Source organism: Miniopterus natalensis, chromosome 7 (assembly GCF_054644295.1).
Source record: "Miniopterus natalensis isolate mMinNat1 chromosome 7, mMinNat1.hap1, whole genome shotgun sequence".
Classification (NCBI taxonomy): Eukaryota; Metazoa; Chordata; class Mammalia; order Chiroptera; family Miniopteridae; genus Miniopterus; species Miniopterus natalensis.
The window spans coordinates 44,352,893-44,372,437 of record NC_142087.1 but is presented as its reverse complement, the minus strand read 5'-3'; the positions used below and the strand labels follow the sequence as shown (position 1 = coordinate 44,372,437).

The 19,545-nt window shown below is 48.7% G+C and overlaps 1 protein-coding gene across 1 annotated transcript in view; it reads right to left on the bottom strand.

The window, feature by feature from the left end:
• Positions 1-631: 631 nt before the first annotated feature.
• CABLES1 (Cdk5 and Abl enzyme substrate 1) overlaps positions 632-19,545 on the bottom strand; it is a 94,566-nt gene continuing 75,652 nt past the window's right edge. Inside the window, exons 5-10 of the mRNA XM_016211538.2 lie at positions 19,033-19,129; positions 17,656-17,812; positions 16,533-16,636; positions 4,996-5,102; positions 3,548-3,755; positions 632-1,687 (exon numbers count right to left, since the gene is read on the bottom strand). Coding sequence (XP_016067024.2) covers positions 1,547-1,687; positions 3,548-3,755; positions 4,996-5,102; positions 16,533-16,636; positions 17,656-17,812; positions 19,033-19,129 — 814 coding nt within the window. The 3' untranslated portion in view covers positions 632-1,546. The remainder of the gene's footprint in view (positions 1,688-3,547; positions 3,756-4,995; positions 5,103-16,532; positions 16,637-17,655; positions 17,813-19,032; positions 19,130-19,545) is intronic.

The window sequence follows — 19,545 nt, the reverse complement described above, 5'->3', positions numbered from 1 at the left end:
TAGGACTAAACTCAGCTAAATCTACGACTCTGGAAAATGTGAGCATCCATCCAGTTTGCTCTCTGCCAGCAGCTCCTAGAATTTCTCTCCTGTGTGACTGTCAGATTCTTTCAAGCTCTGCTAACTAAAGCTGGATTCCCTCAGTTCTCCCAGCGCCCTTTCTCTGGGTGATGTGAGAAGCTTCAAGTCCATGGGTGACATCTGCGGTGGGAATGGCGGCAGATGAATCAGTAATGCAGGGCCAGGGGTGACTAGTGAGACATGTGTGTCTAAACATACACATACATGTATATAGAAACAATAAAATATTTTAATTCTCTTTTTACATGGCCACAGGCTTTCTCCAGACAGGTGAACCCCAGTGGGCACTTCTCTCTTGCGGTTATAAGGTGGTGATGTAGAGATGGCGAGGTGACGTCCAGGTGGTCCCAGCAAGTCAGTACAAGTCACAGTTAAAGTTCCGTAATAACAGCCCCGTATACGTGGCGATAAGAGTCACTGCCTCTTCAACGGACACAACCTCAGCTCAGGATGCAGTTGGTCCCAGCTGTCAAAAGCCTCAAAATACTAATCATGTATTTTACCCTTGTTATGGACGTCTATAAAACACTTATATATATATATATGTAGCACAACAAATGCGCTTATTTTGCACTCTAACATAGAGCACAGGAGTACACACACCACGGAGCGCAACGCCGGCTGTCTCCCCAGTGGGAAAGTGCGAAGGTTAAATATATTCACAAGGTACGCGGCAGGAGGGTACAGAGCGCCACACTCCGCGCCTTCCCACGGGACCCATTCGACACCGAGAGCTTGCTTTTGTCCCGTGGGTGGTAGAAGTAACAGAAACAAGGTCATTTTCTAAGGGCAGAGGATGTCAGACCATCTGGTACAGAGAGAGTGATTGTTATCCAGAGGTTATCCAGAAATAAGTGCCAGGTCAGCCTGGCTCGGGACCCCAGGCTGAGGCCTGCTCTAAGGGTGGCGCCGGCTTTGGGACAGGGCTGATGCGGCCTCTCAGACAGTCACACTCACTCAGGCACACGCCCCGGGGGAAAGTGCACTTCAACAGCTGATACAAAAATAGATTGGCACGCTCTTTTGACACTGTGAGGGTATCTTTTAAAAGCTTTCCCCCAAGTTCTGCAAATTGCCTTCCCCTCTCCGCTCTAGAACTTCACATGCTGAGTTGGGGTGGGTCTGGAGAGAAGGTTCTGGACCACGCTTGCAAGGTTTGTGTGTGCCCCGGAGGAGGGTTGGGATGGAGATGGCTAAGAACTCTTGCTAGTGGAGAGCTGGAAGGGCCTCTGCATCTCCGGCCCGGGTCTCCCCTTCCCCTGCTGAGTAGTGACCAGCTCACAGCTCATCTTTGCTAGCGAGACCAAAGACTCCCTGAAAAGATTCCGGCACTGCTTCTACACAAAAACAACGAGTTTGTTGAGAGGGAAAAGTTCGGTATGTTGAGTTCTATTTCTGCATTTCCAGTAGTAGTGCAGCTCCACCGAGCTCGCGGAAGTGGTCCCGGCCCTCCTGGGGGCCTATGCTAGGAGCTCTGGACCAGGCGTCTGTAATGGGGCATGACTTCGTGCTCTGGCAGATGAAGGGCAAACTCCAAGGCCACTAACACTGGGAATTCAAAGGCAATCAGTTCTCGTCTATTCAGCCGGAACTTCTCTTCCAGTTTCTGCAAAAGAATTAGAGAAAACCAAAAGCGTTTTAGCTTTAAAATGAAAAGCCTAGGTTTTCTTTACATGTAGAGTCTCTACCCATCAGGGGGTGAGTGTTTACACAGAAACCGATCGTGAGCAAGACTGTAGAGAAGGAAAGGGAGGCATGAGCTATGCTTCCTGCTCTTGGTCCTGGTGGAGAAGGGATCGAGCCTTCCTGAGGACCCACGGTCTGCAGGGGTCTCACATACATCCCATGACATCATTTGGTCTCTCCATATCTCACATTTATCTCCATTTACAGATGAGAAAACACATTCATGGGGTTAAGTAATTTGTCCACGATGACATGGGCAGTAAATGACAACGCCGAGACTCAAACCAAACTGGGACTCAAACTCCACTGTTCCAACTAGGTTATTTGGGCTTAGAGATAAGACTAAAACCATAGCAAATCACCTACAACAGAAATAACCTTGGGGAAAGTTCAGAAATGGGTGAGCTTAGTTTGGTCTTTGTTTTGTACATGAGGACCCTAGTGAGGGTTAGCCAATTCCTGAAGAAAGGGAACAACTCCCGGGTGAGTACACTTTCCAGATGCAATCTGACCAATCTAGACTCCACACCCCAACCACCTACCCTACTGGCTCTCACTCTCTAAGCCACTATCCACCCGCCCTGATCACCCAGGGCTGGGTACCAGACAACCAGAAACTAGAACAGGCCCTCTGTCCCAGAGCCCACTGAAATGATTCAATTAGACAGTCTTAAGCCTACTTACCCTGCCTTGACCATTTCTTCCCGCAGAAACCACAATAAAGTCTCCTGCCCACATGTCTCCCTCTCCCTCTGACCCCTGACCAACCCTGGTACTTCCCTGCATGATCCCCATGGCATGGTGCGGCCCCTTGTTATGGACTGAATGTTTGTGTCCCCCGCAAAGTTCATATGTTGACATCCTAACTTCCAATGTGATATTAGAAGTGTGGACTTTGGGAGGTGATTTGTTTAGAGGAGCTCATGAGGATGGAGTCCTCAAGATGTGACTAGTACCCTTATAAGAGGAAACCAAAGTGTACCCCCCCCTTTCTGCCATGTGAGGACACAGTGAGAAGGTGGCCATCTGCAAGCCAGGAAGAGAGTCCTCGCCAGACACTGAAATAGCTGGCATTTCTTTTTTTTAATCCTCACCTGAGGATATTTTTTGCATTGCTTTTCAGAGAGAGAGAGAGAGAAACATTGATGTGAGAGAGACACATTGATTGGTTGCTTCCCACATACACCCCTACTGGGCCGGGGATGGAGCCTGTGACCAAGGTATGTGCCCTTGGCCGGCGAGAAGCCTTCAGTCCCCAAGCCGATGCTCTAACCACTGAGCAAAACCAGATAGGGCAGCAGCTGGCACTTTGATCTTGGACTTCCAGCCTCCAGAACTGTGAGAAATAAATGACTGTTGTTTACGCCACTCAGTCTGTGTATTTTATTATGGCAGTGTGAGCTAAGACACTCCTCCTCTTGGGAACTGTAACAGACCGTCTCTTCAATGGCAACTGTCTCCTAATCTGTTGCTTTCCCATACCTCAAGTTTTCTATGAATACACAGTATTTTGAAACAGGCATTCATATATTTGTCTAAGGAGATCAGTGCTTCCTTACTGTGATGAGGCTCTCCTTTAAAAGAAAGAGACACTCTCCCCCAAAGAAGAGGCAACCAAGGCCACAGGAAGCCAAGGTCTGTTGAGCCAATGTGTCTGAAGGGCACTCTGCGGGTCACACCGTCCACAAGACCCCTTGCCGTTACAGTGGTTTCCGGGGCTGTGAGAATAAACTGGAGGAAAGTGAGTGCAACCCCAGCTATCAGGACATGGGCCACTTACATCAATTAGATGTTTGACTTCGTGCTTTTTGAGGTCGCTTCCGATTTTGGCTGCTAACAGCACACATGCTCCAGCACAAAGCTTCCGGTTCTGTTTGTTTAGCTTTCCCTTGAGGGCGAGCTTCTCAAAGTAGACAAAGGCCATGGCCACCGTGGGCTCCTCGAAGCCACAGTCCTCCTGAGCGAGCTTCCGCATTTCTCGCTTCAGGCTGGAGAAAGACAGGAAGGAGGGAAGTCTTATTAGAACTTCGAGTACCAGGGGCCCCATAGAAAAAGGCGACTTCATCTAGAAAGCATTTCCTTCCTTATTCTCAGAAGGCTGATGGGAAATGGGACTCAATCCCTGCGAGTGAGAAAGCTAAGTAATGTGTGAGGAATACACTCAAGTTGCTGGGGCTTCAGACTCTTCTCGCTGGTGAAGTCGTCTAGACCATGTCAACACAGGTCACAAAGGGTCACATCGAGCCCTAGTGGATGTCTGAGGGTCTCTCTGGAAACTTGGAGAGCTGTCCAAATGAAAGAGGGAAACTATGAGGGGAACTACGGTCATCCCAGCGAGAGGAATATAGAAATAAATTAGGTAGCTGGTGTCAGCTCTGCTGAATAATGGTTATGGTCATTACTTACGTCAGAGAAGGGTTAGGCTAAGAGCACAGCAACAGTGTGCTTAGGAAAGCTGCCTAGCAAGAGGACCAAATGAGAATACTTAATTTTTCTTACCTCTTTGGCTTGTCAAACCAAACATGCCAGCATCAAATCAGTATTAAGATTCATGTGCACATAAACGTTGGCACTTATTCCCACATCATGTTGTTATACACAGTCTAGCCACTGTTACACCCCCCCCCCACACACACACACAGTGCTGTCCTGGAACATAGATACCACCGTAAGTCAGTTTCTCTCCCGCCCAGCCAGGCAAGTCCTCTTGACTATTTGCCGGCAGACATGAGTCACCAGAGTCAATCCAATCAGCTACAGGGGAAACACCGGCCTGATTTTGCTTTGGCTGTTTTGCTAACTTCTTCAAGATAGGGCTTGGCTGTCACTTCTGGGCAGATGATTGTGGGTAAAGGGTTATCTCAAACCCTACCATACCAGCTCTTTTCCCACAATCTTTTGTCTTTTGAGAAAGCAGGGAACCCAATGTTTCCTATTCTCTTTGCGTTTTCCATAAGTCACACTGAACTTGTGAGCTGCAGAGAGTGTGAAATGATTCTTAAACTGAAGGCACCTCTCCCTGATCCTTGTCAGCTCGTGTCAAGAGACCTGCCTTCTGCCCTGCTTCTCTTGGCTCTCTCACAGAGGCACCAGCAGCCAGCATCTCGTGAGCCTCTTTTTGCTGAATGTGCCCATATTTCACCTGAACCATCACACAAAGCATACGTTTAATGCCTGCTGGGAGAAGGATTGAAGGGAAAGTTCAAGGGGATGTCAATGCCCACATACCTCCTTATTTTGCTGAGTGTTAACTTAATGTGAGGAAACTTTTCCTTGAAGGTCTCATTCATGTCCTTCTTGAGATCTGAGGGCTTCACGTAGTCGATTACTGTGGTCTGTAACAGATCGGGCAACAAGGTCACTCTTTACAGGGTCCTGCGCAATAATTATGTGCAATTTATGGCCAACCCATGACTTCAACACCACCATGTAATGGGGAACCCAGGTGAGCTCCACAATGAGGGTTCTGCTGAATCCAGGAGCCTGAACAAGGCTGTGGCCTCTGAAGGTAGAGGGGAACCAAGTTCCTGCTCTTAGTAGGACCAGGTGACGTTCAGAAACACTGGCCTCTCGATCTTCAGGGGTCAGTGCCTGGCAGGGAGGGGAGTCCCCCTGTCAGCTCCTGTGTTTCAGCCTGTCATTTACACACTGCAGTCTCACCGGCATAGATTTGGGTGCAATCCACACTTGACCATCACTAGTTGTCTGGCTGTGGGAGACTTATTAAATGACACCAAACCTCAGCTTCCACATCCGTAAAATGAAAACAGTAACAGTGCCTCCTTCTCTGGCTATTTTGAGAACCACGTGAGAAGTAAAGTGCTTTGTGTAGTGCTTGGCATACAGCAAGTACTCAACAAATGTTAACTACTCTTTTAATTGTGGGAAAAAATATATAACATAGCGTTTACCATTTCTACCATTTTTAAGAGTGTAGTTCAGTGGCATTAAGTATATTCACATTGTTGTGAAACCATCACCACCATCCATCTCCAGAATTTTTATGATCTTGCAAAATTCAAACTCTATACCCATTACACAACTCCCCATCCCCTCCCCTCAGCTCCTCCTGGCAACCACCATTGTACTTTCTGTCTCTATAATTTTGATTATTCTAGGTACCTCATACAAATGGAATCATACAGTATCTGCCCACACCCAGGCACCCTGGACTCCCAGGGACAGCCTCCGGCTCTTCCTGTGCAGATGAAAAGTTTTGAGGTTAGCAATGACGTGAGAAGGCTCAAGCAAAAGGTCGTGGGCCTTTGTTGAGGGCTGAAGCCCTGTGAGCCCCAAGCATGCATATTCTAGGGGTGAGGGGGACTTGTCTGGATCTCCCCTGAGGCAACCATAGTTGCTCTGCTTTTTTCTGTCTTATATGTAGATACACACAACACTTCTCTTGAAAGAAGGATCCTATTGACCAAAAAAATTTTACAAATGCATTCCAGCCACCTCACCTTACAAATAAGGAAACAGAGTCAGAGAGGTGAAGAGGCTGGCCCGGGACCTCAGCAGCGGGCTCGGGCTGAGGCAGAGCCGATGCTGGGATTCAGGTCTCCCAGGTCACACATCTGCTGCCTTCCTGCTTTTCTGTTCTTAATCAGATGGAAATAAGCAGTGGAGAGTGGGGTCACGGTGGTGAGCAGAGGTTCTCACTCGAGCACATTGGTGAACTCTGAGAAAGTGGCTTATCTTCCCTTTGCCACACCTTTTTTTCCTCTGTACAGGTAAAAACACCTGACAGGGCTGTTTCATAGGTTTATCTTGAAGATCAAAAAGAACAGAACATACCTAAAGGACACTGGAGAATTTTATCGAGAGCATCGTAGGGGAGGATGGCAGCAAACTGGGCTCGGCTCCAGTCCCACTGAGTCAGTGTCTGAGGTGGGGCCCTGCTGTCTGCACCCTGACGTTGCCCAGGTGATTTTTATGTAAATCAGATCGTCCTTGCCTGGCTAATAGCCATCCACTTCTGCAGGATCACCTTGTAATGTCACTTCTGCAGGCCCATCTTCACTAAACCCCTGGTGGTCCAGGGGCCCTCCAGTGACCCCCCTTCATTATACATTATGGTTTGGATATCTGACTCCCCTCCCAGACGCCTTCTGTACCTCCCGACCCCTTTGCACCTAGGATTCCAAATACAACTCCCACTCTTCCTTTCCAACGTACCAATGAGAAGGCAGACCTGAAGCAGAGGCCGTGCTTCTGCTGTTTCTGCTGCCACGAGGAGTTGTGGCAGGAGTCCTGGGGCCCTGGGTGTCCGTTATGCAGGTGTGAACACGCAGGGGCAGCTTCCTGACCGTGCGGTGGCAGCACTGCCTCCTCTGGAGCTAGGGGACTGGAGCAGCTCCCCTGGTGGCCTGGCTCCGCAGCTTGGCGTTCGGGATCATTCCTGAAATCCCAACTTAGGTTGTTTCTTCAGCCTCCCCCATGATTCTATGAGCTATTTGGTACTCATATTTAATAATTCCCTTTCTTCTAAAATTAGCTCCAATGGATGCTGAATGGTGACTGATGGACACACTACTTTCTTTCATTGGTGGCATTTACCACTATCATAACTGTACTCACTGGGGAGACATTGGCAATTTCTGCAAACCTCCATTCTTCTGCCCAGGCCCCCCATTTCCTGACCTCCAGATGGCCAGCAGCTCTGGCCTCCTCAGCCTCCAGGGGGGTGTTGCAGAGGGAGGAGTCCATCAGGGAAGATACAGGATAGACACAAGTCAGCTGGGCTCAGCATTCCCAGGGTGGCTGCTTTGGGAAACCCAAGGGCATCTGGGAAAAGAGACTGTGAATGCTGGCTGCTCGCTGGAGGCTTGCTGCTGCTGTACTTGAGGCAACTGCCCCAAAATACATTCTAGTCTGTTTGCTTATTTCTATTTTGGGAGTGAGGTCATTGGCTATTGGGGCAATAAAATGCCTCCAAGACTCAAGATGGTAATAAGAGGTTGGAGGTACATCACAGATGTCAGTCTGAGCATCTCAGGCTGGAGAATGTGAAAGTGGTTGTATTAGTTTCCTGTGGCTGCTGCAACAAAGTACCATGAACTGTGTGGTTTAAACAACAGAAATTGTCTCACAGTGCTGGAGGCTAAACGTCTGAGATCAAGGCGTCAACAGAGCCATGCTTTTTCCTGGCTTCTGATAGTCCCAGGCATGCCTTGGCTTGGAGATGCATCACTCTAGTCTCTGCCTCTCCTTCACACGGTGTCTCCCCTGTGTGTCTGTGTTCATAGACCATCTGCTCTCTGTGTCTTCTTATAAGAACACCAGTCATACTGAGTTAGGGTCCACCCTAGTTAAGTGATTTATATCTGCAGACACTCTATTTTCAAATAAGGTCACATTCTGAGGTACTGGGGGTTAGGACCTCAACCTATCTTTTTTGGGTGACACAATTCAACCCCTAGCAGTAGTGTCTGTTTGTAAGGGTGCTGCTCTATGGCCATGTTGCTTTCTGACCAGCCCAGCTTTGCCCCAGGCAGCAGCTTTTGGACTTGGCCTTGGTATGAGGGCTCACTTTCCATGCTTCTTCTTTCCCTGCCTGCCTTGCTTGCTAAGACAGCTCTCTCTTCAGTCTGGCTTTCGTCTCCACTTCGCTGAGCTGCAGCTCAGTGTGGAAGATCCTGGACTCTGGAGCCTGACTGCCTGGTTTAAACCCTGGCTCTGCCCTAAAACAGCTGGATAGCCTAGTATAAGCTGCTTAAGCTCTCCATGCCTCAGTTTCTTCATCTGGCTTCTACATCATCTGCTTTATGTGAGTGACTAGAGGGCTGCTCCAGGTTCTACTCACACTCAGCTGCACAGGGACACAATCAGGGCAGCCCCCCCAGGCGACAATTTGCTCCTGGACCCTTGCTCAGACAGGGTCTTGCATACACTCTGCACCTGGAACCCACTGCTGCACACCAGCCCCATATGGGCCAGACTCTGGGTACTGGAAGAATCATCTGAGCCCAGGGCCACACCCACTTCAGGCAGATTCCAGGGGGTGGATGGCCCATGCTGTCTTCAGCTCCAGTTCTCTCTAAGAAACACTTTCTGGGATACAGCAGCCACGATTCCTCTGCATGGTCCTATCTGTCTTGAGATAGCCTTATACTATTCTTTAGAAGCTGGACTTCACCATAATCTTGAGAGACAGTCATGGGATCACCATGGGCCTCCAGCCACTCTTTCAATTCAGCTTGAAGGAGAATGAATTAAAAGTGAGGCCAGTGCTGTTTTTCTAGATCTCTTTTCAAAGTGCTAATAAACAAGATGTGTGGTTCCTTCTTATTTTCAACGCCACCTGATTCCAGGCTGTGTGATGGGTGGGCAGCTCTGGTCCCGCTTGTGTTTTTGCAGAGGGAGTGGAGTCATCCTGTGCTTGGGGTGAGAGTTCCTGTAAACGCATTTTCTCGCAGCTGCCTGGCTGCAGGGAAGCTGTGTGTGCAAGCTGCTTACAGGGGAAGAGGGGAAGGTTGGCCGAGAGGAGACCACCAAAACAGAACGCCCAGGGCGACGCAATTCAAAAGGGAGCCCCGCCAGCCTGCCCGGCTGGAGGCAGAGCTAGGAAAGGCAGGGACAGCAGGGGGGCTGGCACCACGAATCCCTTCTGAGATAACAGGAAAAGATGGTAAGACCACAACTGTCTCCCACATCTATTGAGGAGACACTGAGACATCCTTTGCTTAAAAGACAAATACAGGTTTTACTCATCATGAGAGTAGGGAGGGGGCCTCCACGGCACTGAACTTGGGCCCCATCCCGGCCCATGGCAACAGTCTCGATGCCGAAAAGTGAAGGCCTCTCTGGCTGCGGCAGGGCTGCAATGGGAGGTAGTGGGGCCAGTGAGGCGAGAACTGAGGCAGCAGGTGGGTGGGGGTGGGACAGAGGCCCTACTAACAGCACTGGAGGACAGTGAGGGGCTCAGAGCACACAGGTTGCTAGTCTGACTTGAACAGAAACAACGTGAAAGGTGCTTCTCCCTTGGGGCCTGCTTAGTCTCTCCTCCTTCCTTCCCTCCTCTCCTGCCCTCCGCATCTCCTTGGAAATTCTTATGAGCAGCTCTGAACAGGTGTGAGCTGGCTGTAGACTCTGCTGCTGTTCCCCTCTGGGTCAGAGCTGTCCCTGGGGGCAAGGCCATTCCAAAGGGGTCTGGGTTCCAGCCCCAGGAGCCTGCAGGGAGTCCAGGGGGAGGCAGGCAACCTCCCTAAGCCTCTGTTTCCTCGCCTGTGGAGGAAGGAGGGAGATCAGACGGCGATCTCTGCAGCTCCTTCCAGCACCAGGAGCCACTGCACAACCAGAGCTATCCTGCTCCTGTCGCACCTGTCGGATGTCCATCGGTGCCTGGGGCTCTCAGCTGGGCACTGGGAAAACAGATGTTACGTGCTCGCTGAGGTAATTAAGCAGCGCAGCGACCCTCGGCTCAAGCTATCTGACCACGAACAGCTGGGCACTTTGGCTGCTCCAAGCGCTTAATCCTTTCCCCAAGACGACAGTAAATCAGAGGAAACTATGGGAGTGGGAGGCCAGCCCGTGCGGGCGGGGCTGCAGTTGTTGCTATTTCTACCCATCCGACTCCAAATACAGAATCCTGGATTTACTCTCCCTTCTCTCTTCTTAGGGGAGCAATTCTTCAGTTTCCTTCACTGAAATAAAATTGAGGAGAGAAGCACAGGAAAAACGGCCTCTGCTTCAGGTTTTTACACGACCGTGTAGATTTAACAGGTAGTGCAAAAGCTTACTCTCAGTTTCAAATATTTGTCATATTTACCTGGTGCTACAAAAACTTCTGGAGCAGTCCAATCCACCCACCTGTGGTGACACTGGGTGGATGTGGCCCCGAGTTCACACATACACACGGACAGCATGTGGATGCAGTTTTAAATGCATGCTTCTTAAATGGTGGGCGCAGATTGTGAGCCCATGAACTGCGTATGGAGATCATGTTAAAAATCATAAAAATGATTATAAAAATCTGAGACAAATGCATAGAAAGGGAGCAGATGCTGCAACAGCTTGAGTAAAATGTAAAGCTAATATTTCGTTTGGTATTATTTTTACAAGGAAAAGAAGATTTTTAAAAAGCCCACCACAATACTGACACAGGCTACACGGATGAAGCATGCTACAACATGGATGAACATTACGCCATGAAGCCAGACACAAAAGCCCACATAGTGTGTGATTCCATTTTTATGAAATGTCCGGAATAGGCAAGTCTAGAGAGTCAGAAAGCAGATTAGTGGTTGCCTAGGGCTCACGGGGTGAGGGACTAAGGGTATGACAGGGTTGAAAATGTCCTGAAATCAACTGCGGGGATGGTTGCACGCTTCGTGAATATACTAAAACCTGCTGAATTGTACTCTTTAAAAAGGTGGGCTGTATGATATGTGAATTATATTCAATAAAGCTCTCACAACCCCTTGCCTGCACGACCCCCCCAAAAAACCAGAAAAAAACTAAAATAAGGCATTTTATTTTAACACTTACACCAAAACCTTGCACGCCTCAAGGACCGTGCCTCTCAGCTCCTGTGCAGGGGCTTGGCAGATTTCCCTGGAGCTGCGGACGCTCTAGAGCTGTTTCAAGTCTCGGGAGGGGCCTACCCATGGTGCTTTTGCAACAAGGCATGACTTTTCTTAAATGGGGTCTCCTGAATTGAATAAGTTTTGTGCCTTGGAAGGAACCTTGCAAGGGAGGGCCCTGCGGGCTCAAGCTGCTTTAGCTTCTCAGTAAACCTTTATGCAGACAGGTAAGTAAGCGCTTACATCACTAAGGCAATTTCAGGGAGAAGGGAGTGCGCGGGGCAGAGCAGAGTCTAGTCACCCACCACAATAGTGTCTTCCTTTTATTGAGTCTCCTATTTCCCCCTGCTCAGCATCTCACACTATACAAAAATACTAAGTTCTAAGATACATTCCCACTGCACTGGGAGATGCAGGGTAGAAAGAAGGGTTTTTCTATGAGTGCTTTAATGGTAATATTAAGTACATCAAAGAACAGGTACTTTATCGTGGAGATCAGTTCAAGTGATGTCCTCCTGAGAATTATATACCTATAGATATCATAAAGGTCATTAGTAGGGTTTCTTTCTGTCAAAACAGTTCCAGAGGGATTTTTCCCCCCTGAAAATGGATCCAGAAATCCATTCAGATAAGGTTAATTTTGTTGGCATTGCCTCAGTCAGCTCTTTCACTTACTTTCTCTTCTTAATTGCTCTGCACACCCACAGGGTGTGTGTGTGTAAACCACTATGGACTTCAGCCGCCAGGTTCTAGTAATGAACAACCACTCTCCAGTGAAACCTTCATCACAAGCCAGGCGGCACACAAGGCAGGAAGCATCCGGTTCCGACACAGCCTCCCGCCCCCCTCGCCGCACTGAGAAACACCATCATTAGCGAAGGCCCTGCAAGAACCTGCATGCAGCCAGCAGGCTCCGCATCCTTTCATGTTCTGCGGCCTCCTTCTAGAAACTCTAGGCCAAACCCACAGGGGCTGCGACAATCTGGTTTCCATACCTGCCCCAGGAATTTTTTTGTTCCAAATGTCACCTTTGCCCTTGCGCAGTGGCTGACAGTGGGCGTGACCTGCATGGATCAAAGTTAAAAACACAATCGGAGCTATGACTTCGAGGCCGATGTTAAAGGGGTGCCACTTAAACTGTGTAAATAACAGGCTTCTTTCTGAGCCTCAAGGAAATGTTCACCTCTGGAACCCTCCCCACTTTAAGACATGTCCCAACCATAGCAATGAGTGGCCTTTTTATCACATACTTAGAACAAACATGAATGAAAATATACATCTGACTACATCCTGGCTGGTTAGCATCACCTACACTATGACTCAGAAAGCCTGCTCCTAGGTATTTGCTCAAGAGAAATAAAAATATAGGTCCACAAAAAGACTTATACAAGAATGTTTGTAGAAGCAACATTCATCATATCCCTAAATTGGAAACAACCCAAATTCCCATCAACAGGACAATGGATAAACTATGGTATATGCATACAAAGAAATCCTACTTAATTTTTTAAAAACTTGCTGATACACAGTACATAGGTGAATCTCATAGATATTAAGAGGAAGAAGACAGACGAAAAAATAAAACAGTACACGGTATATGATTCCATTTATATGAAGTTCTAGCATAAGCAAAACTAATCTATGGTGACAGAAGTCAGAACAGCAGTAGCCTTCGTGGGGAGGGGGTGAAAGGCAGAGGGATGGGCAGGAGAGAACTTTCTAAGAAGATAGAAATATTCTATATCTTGATCAGAGAGGAGGTTGCAAAATTCATGGAACTGTACACTTAATATGGGTGCATCTGATTGTATATAAATTACACCTTAATATGAAAAGAAAAGAAGAATGGATGCAGCAGGATTTGATGGGGTAAAAGGACTAGCTCATTACTTTTCAGGGTTGTTTGACTCTGCAGAGGCCACAGAAACATCTCAGACCCTGATATTCCACAGGTATAGGACACCCCAAAACACCGGACAACAGCCCTGGTTTTCAGACTCGAGGCCTCCAACAAGCTGGCTTAACTTGAGCTGCCCTGGGGCCCTAAGGCAGACAGGTATTAGCAGCAGGGCCCCAAAGGCCTTGGGGGCTGACACTGAGGGAGATGGAAGTTATTTCACAGGTCAGTAACCAGCATGTCCCTCCCTTCCCCAATCTCCAAGCAAAGGCTTCAGCAGATGGGCAGAGGAGTGGGCTGCACAGGGTTTGCACAGGTGTGATATACGCCTGCAAGGGGCACCCTGCCAACAATGAGGGTTCACAGCACAGTGGGAGTGCACCAAGTCAGATCTGTCTGCCTGGGCACAGTGCCCCACCTGCCTAAGGGTCAGGATGTACCACAGACCCTCAAAGAGGCCCTTCAACAACGTGGGTTGAACCTGTAGTTCTTTCTGCATACCGTGGTTGTCAGGATCATCATTTTACAGGCTTGACTCTCCTGTGTGTGCATGAGTGTGTGTGTCTGTGTAGGGAAGGGCAGTGGCTCTTACTGCTAAAAATACTGATTTTACACAAAGTCAACCTCTTTCATACCTCAAGGTGTCGCACAGGGCTCTCCCTGCTGAGGCCTGGCATGGCCGTCCCTTCACAGCTCACCTTCAGTGCCCTTTCTCAGAGGAGCCTTCCCTGAGACCCACCTCCAACCTCCAACCCTCTGGTCATCTCCTACCACTTTCCTCACACTCCTCATGACTACAGTGGTTTCTCTACTTGTTTACGCCCAGACTTCTCCACTCACTAAAAGGTCGAGGAGAGTGGGGAGTGTGGCTGGTTTAATCTCCACTGTATAAGGAAGCACCTGGCCTGGCACATAATAGGGCCTCAGTCAATACTGGCTGAGTGGACAGATTCTATACCTGTTACCCAATACACAAAATAAAGCAAGCAACTGAAGAAAATCTCCAAACTCCACACTCTTGCTCCTGTCATTTCAAAGTAAAATGCACGTGAAACAGCCCTGTACTCCATGACCGCTTCTAGAGAGGAAGTCTCCTGGGAGCAGGTTTGAGGCTCACATGACATGCACATCAATGACTAAGACAAGAATGCTGAAAAGTGGGCATCTCACATTTTATCAAAGAGCCAGTATCTGTGGCCAAAAGATGTAGGTCTTATGGAGCTGAGCAGGCAAATGCAGTTCGTGAACAATTTCATTCTCTAAAAAATGGACTGTTACAGGAAGCATGGGCTGTAGATTCAGTGTGGTGAAATGAAAAATGAGCTGCTTGGGAACATAAAACAAGGGGGACAGGACATATATGCTGACTTGGCAAGTCATCCAGCACACTGCCCAAGGAGGGAAAATTATTCATGTGCACAGGTGCACACACGTAGACTCTAGCGCAGAACCTTGAAGCTCACAATGAAATAATTTAAAGGGAAAAAAAAACACCTGATCTGGCACCAGCCTGACAGCAGGCCTATAAAAGGAGAGGCAGTGTTATCACCAGACTTAACACGTCTGTGGACGAGCTCCCCACCAAACAGCAACGTCAATACAAACAGCGTGCCCTCTTATTCTCTCGGGTACCTAGAAATTTGTTCAACTGCTGACCCAGAGAATAATTTTCCCGTCCTCCTGAAGTCGGCAGCTCTGCCACTGAGTGCTGAGGGATGTGGGATTCAGAGGCAAAGTGAGAAAAGCTCTGAGCCAGGAGTTCTGGCCTCCACACCCCACTTCCTGTCTGTCAACTGTGGCAGCCTCGCTCTGGCTCCCTGAGCCAGTTTCCTGCCCAAGCCACTTAATAAATAAAGTGAACTTTGATAAATAAAGCAGTGAACATAAAGAGTCCTTCTTCTTACACAAGTCATGACCTTTCAGTTGCTCCCTTAACACTAGGGCGATGATTCTGGTCATTTATTAAACACTTATTATGTGCTAGCTTACATAAATAAGCTCTGGTTGGGTGTTGTTTTTTGTTTTTTTTTTAAAGAAGTAAATGATCTCACAGGTCACAGAGTGGAAAAAAATAACTATCTGTAGCTCTGGTTTTGCTTTCTGTGTTAGCAGCTGGGGAAAAAGGACAAGAGAGTGAGGCATGGGGGCAATTTTAAACTAAATGCCTTTGGTAATTCATTCTGACTCAATGTGGCAGATTAGAATGATCTCTAAGCTATTTGCCAAATTACAAGAGGATATATGCTGAAAGCAACTGGCAAGGGCCTGAGTTCTGCCCAGTATTTTTCTGATGTCAGCTACTTGCCAAATGTTCCATGAGGAGAGAGGCTGGAGGGTGGAACCCCACTGCTGAGAACTCTCAGCTCTTAGTGAGTGTTCAGGTGCCCTTTGAGTAGTATGCAGGGCTGGGTCCCACTCTGGCTTCTGTAGACACAAGAGCCTATCACAGGAAAAAGACCCTCTGCTCACTGTTGGGGCTAGGGCTGCTTAGAACAGCACAAGCTGGGGAGGAGTGAGGGAGCCCGGGCAAGGTGTGTTCGGCTGTGCCCGCCCCATCTGGGCCTGGCAGGTGGTGGTGGGGGCATTCTGGGTCAGTGCTCTCCCACCTGATGTGTGGCAGGCCTGGGGCAGCGGTTTTAAGCCCCACTCTCCTCCCCTGCCACACAGCATCCCAGGCTCTGCCTGCCTCCAAGTCAGGGCACGTCTGCCTCCCCAAAAGTACACAAGACCCTGTTAGGCTCCACTGATCTCTGGAGAGACATCAGCCCAGAGTGGTGGGAAATGGTGGGCAGCCAGAAGCAGAAACCAAAATTACAAAAAGGGAAAAACAGGAAAAGCCCAAGAAGTAAAAACAGCAAGGAGAGGCTTTGAATTTAACACCCACATTGTCCTACTTTCACTTTCCCAGGAGATAATTCTGTCATCCTGAGCACGGTGCCAAATGTTTGCTCAGAGTGCATGTGCAGGCCCACACTCACCAAGGAACTCCAAACAGAGGTGAACTTGAACTCAGTGCTGCCAGTGACTGCCTGATCCTCTCCTAGTGAGGCATATGGATGTACAAGCTTTGGTGAGCCCCCTCAAAGGGTTCCTGACCTTGAGCTGGTAGCTAATGTGATGTATGCAGGCCAGGTGACCAGTAGAATCCTGGACCAGCCACACAGTGGTCTATCCTTAAGCAAGCCACACTGGAGCATCCTCAAGAAGGTCTCCAGGCTGAGCAGTGTTTGAACAAGTCCTCCAGTCCCAGGAAGAGCAACTGTCTGTGAAGGCATGCATGGCACCTCCAAACTACTCCCTGGAGGCCGAGGGGTGAGCAAACCCATCATCTGTCCATCGCTACTCACCATGTATGAAGGAAAGATCAGAACTCGTTTGTGCTTGCCACAAGGCCACTGAGGGTCATCCAGGAGATTTGGGTCGTAGTCCATAAAGTCTCCCAGGTCGCTGCCTAAGGATCACATGCAAAGTGATAATTAGGAGCCCCAGACCCTCAGCAGGAGAAGCAGCTGGGCGAATGCCAAGTACAGAGTTAGAATGAAAAAAGGCTGGCTTCGGGGCATTTAGCTCAGAGTCACGTCGCCTGCTCTTTAGTAGCTGTCTCTGTGTGCCAACAAAGTGCATCCTCCCCCAAAAGGGTTCACCAAATTCTTAACATTATGACTGGTTTTTTTCCTCCATTTTAGAAAAATACACATTAATCTCCCTGACCCGGGAGAGCACAAAACCCCACAGAGCATAAAAAATGCAGTGAACACTCAAAGATTACAAAATGTGGCGCCAAAAAGGCTCATTTTCTAAACCTGCAGATCAAGTAGTAGCTGTGCCATGTGAGAAGCATATCTTTGGTGTGAATCCTTCTGGGCAGGCTACTATGTCCATATAAACACAAATCAAAGCAGGCACCAGCTGTAAATGACCAGATCGGGCTGGAACATTAGGACAGTGTTTCCAAACTCAGCACCTGGACAGGCCTAAGAAACTCCACATTCACCTAGAATTTCTCGGAGAGCAATAATATTGCATCATAAAGAGCTTTTTCCCACACATCAATTCTTACAAAGATCTATACAGGCAGAGCTGGAAGCATTCAAAGCTTCCTTCAGCTCACCCACTATGAGAATCATGGCCCAGTTATCTTAAGAATAACCAAACTTGGCACTGTGAAAATGTAGGCAAGAAGCAGGCAACTGGTGAGGTGAAGAGTAGAGTGGTGGCCTTGGCATTTCTCCTTGTGGGAGCTCAGCGGGTTGGTGACTGAGGCATCTCAGTAGAGAGATCATCCTGTGGCCTGTTTCTGAGCCTCCACGGCCAGAAATCGGGCTCATCCAAAAGTCATGTGGCCTGTGGGATGAGCTCATGCTCCAGGGACCCCTGTCCACCAGTCTGCCTACAGGGAGACCCACTCCACACTGTACATCGGGACACTGTCCACTGCAAGCTACCAGACCCAGCCAGGCCCCAGGTTACCTGTGTCGAGGCTCCCCTGGGTGCTACTTGCTCGTCCTATGGAGAGGCTGCGATGGCTCAGGTTACGAAACTGGGAGAAGGAGGAGGTAGAGTCGATGGTATTTCTCCGGCCTCCAAAGGCATTTGTGGGTAACAGAAATTGGGTATAAGAAACAGTCTAAAAGGTGAAGACAAAAATGGCCAGTGATTATTCCCAGGCAATGTCAGGCTTGCATTCTGACCAAGCTACATGGCTACCCAAGTTCAGGTCCACAGTCCCCTCTCTGCAATTCTAAAATCAATGAGATCTGGAAAATGAAATCGGTGTTGGCCAAATTTGTACCAGAACTGGCTGTCTGTAGTTTTAACTTATCCCACTTGGTGAGAGTACTCAGGTTATGTGGCAGAAAAGTGTGTTTGAAAACAATGTGTTATCTTAGAAGCTGTTGGGATGTTGTGTAATACGTGAGGCACAACTGTTATTACTTTTCATAACCCAGCAAGTGCAGAATTCCAGGACACATGGGGCCCCAGGAGTCTCTGATAAGGGACGGTGACTTTTGTGTTCCTTTGGCAGATGTCATCCATGATGCTCATCTCTGTCCCATCCTCCCTCATTCCTGTGTGAACACTCAACCTTCAGGAATGAAAACAGACAAGTATCTTTCTGTTCACCTGCCTGGGGAAACACGGCTCATGCACTGTGAGCTCAGGGCTGATGTTGTGTGGGGAAGGGGTGGCAGGGAGGTCATTTGCCATCCCAGCAGCTTCACCTGCATGCAAACTATGCTGGGACGGCTTCCCCAAAGAGACACTTGCATGGTCTCCACCAACAGGCTTTGGAAGGGTTTACAAAAGACTGTCTGGATGCAGCACCAGAGGTCAAGTTCAGATTTCAACCTTCACTCCTCAGACTTCAACCCAGCAGCTTAGTGAATTGTGGGTGAAAGAGGAATGTGGTAGCGCTGCTGCTTGGTGGTCACTATCTAAGGCTGAGGGACTCTTAGCTTCTCAGGGTTATAGGAAACCAAAAATACTTTCTAGTGGGAATGCTGCTTGCTGACACCATCAGTTAGTGCATGTTCAACTACCCGTCATCACTCCATCCCAGAACATGCACATGGATGCATGTGTGTGCCCAAGATACTGACCAGTATCTCCCATTCTGCTGTGTACAGCATGGGCAGAGAAACAGATGTGCTGCTATTTAGTCACTGCCTCGGTGGACTTCCGTCTGCACGCTGGGGGAGCAGGAAGGCTGGCATCGTATGCCCAGGAATGTGCCCCACACCTGGCTCCCCAACCACGAATGAGGTTTGTGGTCTGTCACACTGCTTCTGCTTCCTGACCCTTGTGGTATCGGCCCAAACTCACTGACTGGAAGCCAGGCAGCCTTACCTTCCCGTCAGCTCCCAGCTCCACGCCTTCAAGGCCAATGACCTCTTTCAAGCTCACGGCACCTGTTGATTGTCTCCCTCCATCCAACTTCAAATCCCTGGGGAGGACAAGCCAAAGGAAAAAAGGCTGTTGTTTGCACCCAAAAGACACATGATGATGCTTACTACATGAGACACCACAGTCACACTGACGAAAATGACCAAACAGGGTCTCCCATTGTCCCTCCTTTGGGGCTTGTCAGCGGCATTCTTTGGGCAGTTCCACCCACTCTGATATAAATGACATCCAACTGAACAGAAAGCCTGGACATGAAAGTCAGGTTCAGAAGCCAATGGATTAACCACCTCCCTTCCTGTCAGCAAGGTCCCTCCGCTCTTAAATGGTCAACAAACAGGAACCAGGGAGCATTCCCTGGGCACAGTGGGACAATAGTTCTCTTGGGCTCTAGCTGCTGGCTTCTTTTTAAATCCAGGGAAGACCATCTCCTTGACTTGCCCTTAACTGACAGGAGAA